General features: G+C 38.9%; 1 protein-coding gene across 1 annotated transcript; it reads right to left on the bottom strand.

Moving 5' to 3' along the window:
- Positions 1 to 224: 224 nt before the first annotated feature.
- LOC132047376 (uncharacterized) lies at positions 225 to 2,071 on the bottom strand. The gene is made up of 4 exons (XM_059438428.1): positions 1,879 to 2,071; positions 1,544 to 1,834; positions 861 to 1,459; positions 225 to 623 (listed from the first exon to the last, which is right to left on the bottom strand). Exons 1-4 carry the CDS (start codon positions 2,069 to 2,071, stop codon positions 225 to 227), a joined length of 1,482 nt encoding a protein of 493 aa, XP_059294411.1.
- Positions 2,072 to 11,905: the final 9,834 nt, after the last annotated feature.

The raw sequence follows: 11,905 nt of genomic DNA, 5'->3' as shown, positions 1-11,905 counted from the left end.
GTGAAACATGTAGTCTGCTCCACCTCTTGGCACAAAGCAGCTGATACTTTCTGATGCATGTAAAAACAACTCTTATTTCTTTGAATCTTCTATCCTGAAACATCTTCACACTTCCTCAAGACTGTCATGATCATCTCTAATGACACCTTATCTGTTGAAGTAAACATAATTGTGTCATCTGCATATGCAAGATGATTCAAATTGGCACTCCATTTAGTCATACCTTACCCCTTGTATTGTTCATGATCAAATAAAGAGTTAAGAGCTCTTGATAGCACATCTGCAGCTAGAACAAACAATGTAGGTGATAAAGGATCACTTTGCTTCACTTCTCTAGTTGAGCGAAAAAAACCATGAGATTGGCCATTTAATAGTACCGAGCACCAATTGTTAGCTAGTAACCTCCATATCTGATCCGCAAATGCTCCATCAAATCCCATAGTCTCCAAAACTTTGGTTAAAAACTGCCATGACACTCTATCATAGGCTTTAGTCATGTCTAGCTTGATAATCACATTAGCAGGCTTGCCTTTTTTTCTGATATCTATGACAGTTTCTTGAGTGAGTAGAACATTATCAATGATACTTCTATTCTTCACAAATCCAGACTGGTTGGGAGAAATCTACTCATGCAAGAACTTTTCTAGCCTCCCATGCACAACTATAGAAATAACTTTATTGATAAAGTTACTCAAACTTATAGGCCTCAAATATGTGAACTGCTGAACCACACCTCTTCTTAGGGAGGAGCACCAGATTTGTGTGTATAATAAACTTTGGAAGGGTATGACCTTCATAGAATGCCTTCACTACTTTATAGACATCCATCCCAACTATATTCTAGCATCGATAAAAATTGCCTGATAATCCATCTGGACCACAAGCACTCTCACCTTATCAAAAGCTGCCTTTTTAACTTCATCTTCTGTGGGAAGAGCACATAACATTTCATTGTATTCATCAGTAATTAATTTGGGCACAATATTGATTGTTGAGAAGTCTGAATTATAAGCTTCTTGAGTAAACTGATCTTGAAAAAACTGCACTGCACCTTGAGCAATCCCTTCCTTATTCTCAAGCCATAATCTATCAGCATCCTGGATTCTCTTCACTTGTAGCCTTTTTCTTCTACCATTGACAATACTATGGAAAAACTTTGTGTTTTTATCACCCTCAGCAAACCAGGTACAACCAGATTTTTGTTTCCAAAATTCTTCATCAAAATGCAAATGTTTCTTCATTTCTGCTTGTGCTAGTTGCAGAATGCATCTATTCTCCACTGTTGGTTCATCTTCAAACAGCTGTTCTTTCACCCTCACAATCTCCTCCCTTATGATGAGTTGTTTGAAAATGTCACTAAAAGCCACTTTACGCCAAGCTGATAATGCCCCTTTCACTTGTTTAATCTTCTTCTTGAAATTCAGAACAAGATTACCATCACTATCCCCAGGCCAATTGTCTTTAACAATATCCTAAAAATCTTCATGATCAATCAAAAACTTTAGAAACCTGAAAGGCTTTATAAAGTGTGGAATATTAGTACCCAAAGTGGTAAATAATGGAGCATAGTCAGAGCCTGTCCTAGACAAGCGTTCCACCTCAACGTTTCCAAACCAATTCTGCATATGTGAGTTGACTGCAATCCTATCCAATCTCTCATATATACTATTATTTTTAGCCCTCCCATTCCACCATGTAAATGGACTACCTTTGAAAGATGTTTCCTCTAACTCATGAGAATTTATACAAAAAGCAAAGTCTTCATAATCTTGAGGGACACTAGGAGTGCCACAAATTTTCTCTTCGTCATTGAGTACCACATTAAAATCTCCTCCTACCATCCAGGCATATCAATGTTAGCAGACAAATGATATATACTATCCCATAATTTCAACCTCTCATGATCATCATATTTAGCATATACAAGATTAGTAATCATATATTTGTTGTGCTCCTGCAAAAATAACTTCAAAGTAATCTCTTGTTCTATATCTGATACAACATGTACTTCCACATGGTCATTAACAAAGAACCAAATATTCCCATTGCAGTTTGCACCTGCACTATACATTCCTAATCTTCTTTAATAATTCTATATATGTCTAGCTTGTTGAAAAAGTTCCATCAAAGTTATCAATACAAAGTTATGATGCCCATGTAACATTTGTAGCCTATGAAAAGCTTGTTGTGTCCTTACTGATTTGATGTTCCATATCAAAGTTTTTACTATCATTTAAAAGAAACTTTCAAAGCTACAGCTCTCTTTGGCACATCCCTGGTTAAATGTTGAACTTCCATATGACTTTCCTTCTTTCCCTTTTTGCCACTCTTCTATGCTGATTTTGGTGATAAACCATCCTACCTACTTATATGATCTAAGTTAACCTCCAGAGATTCGTCCTTATCTTCAATATTACTGATCACATTTTCCTTTCCATTTGAATTACTGTTTTCTGACCCTCTTACTTTGTGAGAAACAATGTCATGTAGCCTCCTCATAGGAGAATTCTTACTCAATATTTACAGAGGCTGAATTGTCATTGAACTAGTAACTATATCCATTGAATTAACTATCCCCTTCTCAACCAAAGGCAATGATTGTGAGTTCACAAAGTCCACTTCCAGTCCTTCTCCAGGATCATCAACTTCTACTCTATCACCCCATTTGGAAGGATATAAAGAAGCCTCCTATACCTCATAATCCACCTTAGACCTTTTTTCCACATTATCCACCCCATGACATACAACTGGTTCTGAGAAATCAAGAGTCTCTAGAGTAGCCAACTTATCGTCCTCTAGATTTGCCACATTATCCACCACATTGTCCATCATATAATCCTCAACATTAAGTTCAGGAATAGTAGTAGTAGGTTCTACTATTTCTAACTTAACTTCAGAAGAATCTTTATTACAGATCACATTAGTAATCTCCTCACAAATGGTTGTTTCCACAGATTCCAAATTTTCCTGCAAAGCAATAGAATTTGTTTCCATGATCATATTATCAATCACACCTTTAGGATCCTTTTTCTCCCTGATTTTCCTTTTAGCAATATCAAATACATTCTTTGCTCACTAGGAGTAGCATCATAAGAAATTAAGGGCTCACCCTTCCCATTATCAACCATTTCTTCGACCTCAAGTGTAGCAAATTGTTTTCCACATGAATTTCATTGTTGCTAGATTTATTATCCATATCCATATTTCTTCTATCTGCAACCACATTAAAAGTTTCAGGATTTCCCACCACCAGTCCACTAGCAAGAGTTTTAGTACGGAATTTCCTATATTTCCAACCTGTAGAAGGTTGTTTCACCACCCGTGGAACAACCTTATTCACCCCCTCCTTCTTCTTTTTACCAGCATCATTCACAACCTCATTTTCAGAAGTCTCAGCAGCCTCTAATCTTAATTCTGGGTGTAAAATTACACAAGCAAACTCATCATGACCTTGAAGCTTGCATTTCTTACAATACTTTGGCAATATATCATATTGAATCTTAACATCCACTAGTCTAACTTGCTCAGCGTTCTCATATTTGATTTTCATCCTTACAAACTCTGGTAGATTAGCAACAAGATTAACTAAAACTTTAACCCTAGCATAACCAGGTCTAGTTTTGTTAGTAGCCGCCATGTCCAACTGCATTGTTTGACCTACTGCTGAAGCTAAAGAGAAAAGAGCCTCCTTTACATAATAAGTAGGCAACAAGTATGGAAAGGAGATCCAAGCTATGGCCTTAGTTGTCTCCTCATCAATTTTGAACATAGGATCATAAATTAATGTACGCATTTAGTAAGAATAGCCATCCTTACACTTAACATAATGAGCAGCCTTTGAGGTCATTGTAAGGAAGTCTTCTAAGTTCTCTAATCTCATAAGAACATGTCTATGCCTGAAAAAACCAATCTTACAATCTCCCTTGAGGCCACATTGTTTAGGAATTTGGATTCTCAAATCCTTCAAATCAGGAAAATGATATGACAATTTTTGTATCACTGCATACGAGAGATTTTCAGTTTTTTTCATGCGTAAAACCTCTTCCTCCGTCCATTTAATCATATGAATCCCTTTAACAATCTCCACCGGCTTCATTTGTATTGGCTCAATATCACATTTTGGCATCTGCATGGTTGCATGGTTAGGGTTTAGAACGACGACATATTATAGGGTTTTCACTACAGATTTATCAATGGTAATTGCTCTACTAATGGAAAGATTTGAAGGTAAAGGTAGGTATTGAGTAATGGCAGGTAGGAAACCAGCCACCAATGGTGGCTGGCCGCCGGCAGCCATGGTAAAAGAATTAGGGTTTACTCTCTTTTAGTGTTTGCATGGAGAGAGAAGAGAGCTTTTCTTATGTAGTAATGCTTGAGTACATGATTCAACACAAGATTTTTATGTGAAAAAATTCTTGCTCAAGGGATTAAAAATCATGACCTACCCCAGTAGGATTTCAACTCTACTAATCGAGCATTTCAGGTTACAACTCTATGGTAAGCTAGGAATTAACTCCCATAATCACTCACCCTTACAATAACGCATATGCAACCGTCACACTTGACTACCCCTAGCCAAGCACACTAATACACCTAGACTTGCCTCAGCGTAGTGTACCACTCAAAGGCACCCTTTGAGAATTCACTACGCCAGACTAACTCTAGCCATACACTAATATAACTAAGCTAACTCTAGCCTAGTGTACCAATCAAGATCTTGTGGAAAAAATCTTGAGAATTTAGGGTACCCACGAACAGCTTCTTTTTATGAAAGAGTAGGTTAACATTTAAGCACAAAAGAACAAAGACTCAACATCCTAAGGACCTACAACATCTTCTGTTCTAGGCCTGGTCCTTGAGTTATGGCTCTTTTCTTGAGGAACACCTTGAAAGGTAGAGACTTGCACTTTGCATGGAGAAATTTTCGAATTGTGCAAGAATGAGTCTTCTCTTTTGAAAGATGATGTCTTTATATATGCCGGGGGGGGGGGGGGGAGAGAGAGAGATAGAAAGATTAGAGATAACCACTAATGAAACGACCGTTAATCGATGGACCTTACCGAGGCAATTTTGTACAACTACATTGTACTTTTCAGCCACTCACTTTATAGCTGTAGATTTGGACTTTCAAGTTCAGTGACCAGAACCTTTATCTGGAGGAACCTGGTTCCTCATCTGTTCTGCAAACAAGTTATAAGTACTAGATACATTGTCAGTAGCTCTACAACTGCATTGTTGACTCCGCAGGCTGGAGACCTGGTCCTATCTGGTCCTTCTGAATCAACATATCTGTTCTCTCTATATGAGCAAATCCTGTAGGTATCTGATCCTTCAAGGAGCATGTTAGAAAAGCAGCGTATAAGATATCATAAGATTAATCAAGTTTAGACATGTGAACCTAATTGTATCTGGTTCCTTAGGGTTTGTCATGTCATCAAAACATATCATTTCTTATCATCTATGAATACCCAACCACACTAGTAGCCTCTGCCAAAGTCCCTTGGTAATAGGACATTCAAAGGATAGGTAGTCAAAGTTTCACGTGTCAAGCTGCAAAAGGCACAAGTAGGACGGACTTGAATCCCAATTTTAAGAAGCCTATCAACAGTAGCAAGTCTCCTCAATACTGCCAGCCAAAGGGAAATTTTTTTTCTAGGGTGAATATTGGGTTGTAGGGTGATGCTCTTCCAATGCACTTTCTGATAGAGTGGAACCACTTGTAGATACATTCTCTTTATGGAGAAATGCTGGTGCTAAATAAATGTAGCCAATCTAGATTGGAGGTCACCTTGAAGGGTACTTGACTGCATGACATATTTTCTAGCGTTAATAATCTCTCTTACAGCCCAAGTAGCATTTTTAAGGATGATGTATTGATCCACAGTGGATTTCTTTATGTAGTAGCTGCCCTATTCGAAAGATATAAGTTTATCAATTTTTACGAGTGTTATAAGATATGACCGGGAAGTGGAAGAGTTTCTTAAATTTATGGCAGGAAACCAAGCAAATAGTCTCTGATGCTTGACAAGACGCACGTCTCTTCGCTTTGAATGCTCCGGACACATGTCACTTTGTGACTAGCTAACATTTTGATTGACTGCTTATCAGTTACCAAGGTAATGATGACATCGGTGCCTTAAACTTCTATATAAACATTTCAACCTCTCTCATGTAACACTTTATCTGAAAATCCTCGAAGCTCCTCTATAATCTTCTTTAATTGTCTTCTTGCATACTAGGATCATCGAAAAAGTTTTCTGGTTAGCTATTTGCTCATAAACCCTTCCGCACCTTCCCTGTCAACCATCATCATATTGGCACCACAAACTCCTTCTAATGAAACCACTGCTTTCACTGCCTTCGACATCGCCGATGCTTCCACTGCCGTTATGCCGCCACCACATTTTACAGGCAGTGAACGAAAATCATGGCGAAGAAGACACCACCAAGAAGAACCCATGGAATTGGAATTTTGACAAGGATCATCAAGAGAAAGCTATCATCGCCAATCAAACTAGCAGTCGAGACACCCCAGCTGATGAATTATAGGCATATCTCCTTCCTACTGTCAAAGTTGACTGTGGATGGGAAATAACCGAGGTGATCGCCCGGAGATGACGAACGAATTACATCCTACTTGACGGGGGTATTTGAATGTATATACACGCCTTTTTTAGTGAAGATCAACGAGCTGTGGATCCGATCATCCTAGATATTTACAGACATTACAAAGTATCTTGGCGAATGGGCTCTATCCGTGTGGCGGGAAGTGGCTAGCCTCTGATATTTTGCCACCTTGCTTGACGTGAGGTTTACCATCAACCATCTTATCTGGCCTTACTCCTCAAAGCTCTTCTAGGTAGGCGTGATCAATATGGCCAAGAAGGGCAGCAAAGGCATCCTCACCAGCATCGATGATGACAATGATAGAGGTTGGATGGAACGATTTATGGTCGTTTCCACATATGACCTTTTACCTGACCATAGTCATCCCATAATCGAGCGATAGAAGCCTAATCGTAAGTTTTCACGCTACCTCCGTAACTCTGTCTTCTCTTTCTACCCCTTCCTTTTTACTACATTCAGTTTTTTATTCTTAGCTACCCCTTTGGGAACCCTTCGAAATTGAGGGATTTATTAACTGGATCTAGAACATTCTGGATGTCTCTTATCAGGAGTCCTGTACCTGGAAGAAGATCTCTAGAAACTCCTTGCCTCCCACTACATGAATATTTCCATTTGGCTTCTTATATCTATTCTTAACTTTTGATTTCCTTTTTTACTTTTCCCCAAGTTTGCCCAAGATTACTTCAGCTGCTTCAGTGGCCGAAGCCGGCCGAAGCATTTGCCAGGCTAAAGAACAATAGTGAATCCGCACGGCTCCTTCAACAAATCCCAATCTAGGGCTAAATAAGCCAAGAAAAACACCCCTAAGGATTCAGGGGAAACAAGTAGGGATCCTCCTCGAGCTTTCGAGGAACATACCTCGGCCCCTGTCGCCACAGGCCTATCCTTGCTTGTTAATTTAGCTAGTGAAGGGGCCAAAGAAGAAAAAATGCCCCTAGAGAAGGGTGAAAGAAGAAACAAGCCTGAGGGCCCACCACCTTTCCTAGAGAAGATGCTTTGCTCTTTGGGGAATTCAATGTTGCGAAGACAATAGACTTCCAGTTCCAAGAAACTTCGGTTCCGTACGCCGTGAGTGTGCTTATAGGCGCAACAATTTTAAGTACTCCTCCCTCAACTTCTGCCACCACTCCTTCAGCCATACCGGCCCTATAAGTTGCCTCAGTCCTTTGTCGCCAAAGGAGATCAGCTCCCCAGAGCTGCCACTCATCTCCTCTTCGGGAGAAATTGGTGGAACCATATCTGGCCCAAGCTGAAGATCCCCTTTGCTTTTGTGGCATATCCTTTATGATCCCAGATAACTGCCATCTCCTTTCAAAACCTATCGGGGTGGCCAATTATATAAAGAACCTTGACACTGACAAAGACTGGAGGAAGATGTAGAAGGTCTCCTCTGAGTGTGTCATTAATGTCGGGATGCATGCTGCTGCCCGAGTAACTCTTCTCCCCTTAGCCAAATACTTTCTTACTTTTCTTTTCCTAGTTCTAACTTTGTTTTTTTATTTCAAGTCAAGGAGACGGGCTCTAGAGAATGATAGAGGAAAAAAGCCAAGCTAGCTACTGAGAGAGACTTTCCTTAGGAGCGGATGCTGGCTGCTAAGCTAAACTTTCAAAGGTTGAGGAGCTCGAGGCCAAAAATTTAAAAAGTGAAGGCATAGAAGCAAGCTTGCAGCTAACAAACGGGCTTTTTTCAAACTCAATTAGATGAGTGGAATGGAAAATAATTCCAAGCTCAGGACTCCTTGAACGGTGTCATGGAGAATGTATCCGTTCTCGAGGTGGATGTTCGGGTTTTTGAGGAAGCTCTCCAAGCCAAAATTGAAGAGGGAACCTCCACCCAGAGGAAAAGGAAAAGCTTGAACTAAAATGGGCCGAAGTCTCTGCCAAAATCAAAGAGCATAGCGAGGCAAGCCTCAAACAGGCCACCTGCAATGGGGAACTCTAAAAGGACAATGCCAACCTTAAGAAAGATGTTGAGATTACTGAGGTAATGTTCAAGTCCCTGGTACATAGTAAGAACCTGGCTTTGATCCGGGCTGGCGGGAACATATGACAAAGAGCACTTAAGGAGGTGAGGGCCAGTAGCATCGTTGACATCGATATTGAGATTGCTAGGGCCCTACAACTAGAACTTAAGATCGTGGAAAGCCCAAAAGTTAACTAGAACCCTATAGAGGATGAAGAAGAGGAACTCCAGGCAGAAAGTGATGAACATCATTCGAATGCCAAAACTGAAAACCTTGCTTTTGGGATTGGAATTTCATCCGAGACTCTAGCGACCTCCTTACTTCCACTTCCAGAAACTCCAACTCTAGACCCCTCAACTCCTCTTGACCTGGCTTGAAGACCCTTGCTCATTTGTTTTCTTTCTAGGACTTGGACTTATTTTCTCTTTCCTTATTTGCTGCTTTCTTAAGAGAACCTTGTACCTTTCCGCAGTAGTTAGTGCCCAAGCCTTTAATGAAAATCTCGGTTTGCTACTTTATTATATTATCCATTACTCGCCTTTCGTACTTAGATTTATTTTCAAAGACTGTGTGTGAAGCAAGAATACCTTTATTTATTATATTGTCGCAATCTTTTCCTTTCGGTATTGTCCCGTAAATGCAAATTTCAAAACGTTTAAGGAACTTAGCAAGGTGATAACAACCTGGGTTTCTTTTTCAAAGGAACTAAGGTTTTTCCAATCTTTAATCAACTTAAGGCTGGGAAAGTGTTGATTTCATATGTTAAGGTCTTTTTGACCCTTTTAACGTCCAGAAAATTTTAGCTATTCAAGTTTTTAACTTAAGACTGGGAAAGCTTTTGCTTTCATACATTAAGATTTTTCTAACCTTTCCAAGGCTGGATATTCTTTGTTTGGTAAAAGTGTCTTAGCTGGTAACTTTGGTGCCCGACTTCCAACCATTTAATCACAAAGTTTTTCTTTTATAAGAGAGGGAACTTATGTTTTTGGTGCTTTTGAAGAGGACATGTCATGCCCTAAATCCGGAGAGGCGAGACCGGCAGCCGGTGCCTTACTTGACCGAGTGTACCAACATGTAACTGATTAGATCTAAACATATACTAGCACACTTAGGTCGATATGGCCAAATCCTACCATGACATATAATATATTAGGACGATAAGGCCTTAACTCATGAAAATCTGTAAATGGGTAAGTATCGTCATGCTACATACTGTACGTACAAGACATGTATATAAGCCTCTACAGAACAACAATTGTATTATGGGTGGGATAGATTCCCGGCCTACCTATCATGTCTATATATTCATCAATAAACTCCAAAACTCTATACCTGAAAACTCTGGATGATATGCAGCTTTCCAATCAAGCGGAACTCGGTAGCGCTTATTGAGGAGGCCTATATGTCTGTCTGTCAGGACCTGTAGCATGAAATGTAGCAGCTCTGGCAAAAAGGATGTTAGTATGAAATAATTTACTGAGTATGTAAAGAAAATGAACATCTGTAAATTGAAACTGAACTGATATACATGAACAACTGAATATAACTGAGAGGCAAGGATAATCTAAGGGTATACTTACCTGTTTCTGACTCATATCATATAAATAAATACAATAATACCGTACCATGCCATAAAGAGGCTCTGTGTGTGTATCATGCCGTACCAGGCCATATAAGGCTTCGTGTGTTCATACCGTACCATGTCATATATGGATCTGTGTGTAACTAATACCGTACCAGGCCGTATAAGGTTCTGTATACCGTGCCAGGTCATATAAGGCTCTGTGTGTATGCACATTAGTGTCGTACTCAACTGATTATAGCTCGGTGGTGTGAACTCAAATAATAATAGACTATAGAACAATATACTTATACTTTCTGCCTTCTTATTTAACATGAAGCACATACTAGACCAAATATGAACTCATGTCAAGGGAAACACTATAACACATGGATGATAGATCACTATGAATGAGATACTTGATAAGGATTCTTCTTTTGAGTATTTCTTTCGGAAATCGTTTAGATGCGGATTCATGACAACAAAATGGTAGGGAATATCCATTGCATACCTTTGATCGATTCACTCAACAACCAAAATGAACTAAGCTCGTACATCACTTCAATCTAAAATAAATGACACTATGACAATAGAACTAACGTCGAGCAACAAGCTCGGGTTACAAATGACTAGACAACGCTTATCTACACCCTTTCCTTCCTTCAAAACATACATCAACAACAAAAACACAATTCCTTCAAAACATACATCAACAACAAAAACACAATTACAAGTTCTTCTTTATGATTTCCAGCCATATAACATTATAAGAACAACTTTAGAACAGTCCAACAAGACACAACAACTCATGTACGACTTTCGATCGCTGATTTGTAAGTTCTTTCTCAACCAACTTAGCCATGACTTAGATGAACTCAACACAGAATGGAAAAGGGAAATCTTACCTCAAAATAATAAGAAGAACGCCTAGTTAAGTTTGCTTCAACTTGAAGGATCTTCCAAATCAACCACAATGGGAAGAATCTGCGATCTACTAGCACCACTAGATTCCCGACGCAAGATTTACGTTGTTTACCTTTGGATTTGCTCTCGAATCAAGTATGAACTCAGAGAGTGTCTTTGGGGGTGATATAGGGGTTGTGAGGATAAAAAATGATGTATAAAATGAAATCCACCTCTCCAATATATATATATATATATATATATATATATATATATATATATATATATATATATATATATATATATATATATATATATTTGCACCGCCTCACTTCTACTATTGACATACGGACCGTAAAACTTTTATACGGTCTATAATTGTACCGTAAGTAGGGACAAAATTTTCAAGATTTCTGTTTCATAGTTATGTTCCCACTTGGCAAAAATATGATCTGTTATGTACGTTCACGGTCCGTCAAACATATCACCAAATCTTATTTTTGACGAAACTTATTCTCTTCGACTTCTTCAACCTATAAACCTTCCAATACCCACTAAACATAGTTTTAATCACTTGTAAACTTATGAATGACCTTGCTTTCCGAGCCTTACATCAAAAATCTTACGACGTATCTTAATGTACGAAAATACAGGATGTAACATCCTCCCCTCTTAAGAACATTTGTGCTCAAATGTAGAGGCATATATATAAGAAACTAACTCTTAAAGAGTTTTCAAAATTTTTGACATAGCCTCCTCTGAAAATAGGACTATCCCATACCCGTAAAACAACTAGAAAATATGCTACTTCCCGCAAGGCCATAAGCATAACATATCATATCATTGTGCC

Source organism: Lycium ferocissimum, chromosome 2 (genome assembly GCF_029784015.1).
Source record: "Lycium ferocissimum isolate CSIRO_LF1 chromosome 2, AGI_CSIRO_Lferr_CH_V1, whole genome shotgun sequence".
In the NCBI taxonomy this organism is placed as follows: Eukaryota; Viridiplantae; Streptophyta; class Magnoliopsida; order Solanales; family Solanaceae; genus Lycium; species Lycium ferocissimum.
This window is presented reverse-complemented; position numbering and strand designations above follow the sequence as displayed.

Excerpts from the sequence above, each read along its gene's own strand:
- LOC132047376 (XM_059438428.1), bottom strand. The coding sequence starts at position 2,071 with ATGTATAGTGCAGGTGCAAACTGCAATGGGAATATTTGGTTCTTTGTT. Across the intron at positions 1,835-1,878 it reads GAGGTTGAAATTATGGGATA|GAGGAGATTTTAATGTGGTA; the intron begins GTATATATCATT and ends CCTGGATGGTAG. Across the intron at positions 624-860 it reads TGGTCCAGATGGATTATCAG|ATTTCTCCCAACCAGTCTGG; the intron begins GCAATTTTTATC and ends TTGCATGAGTAG.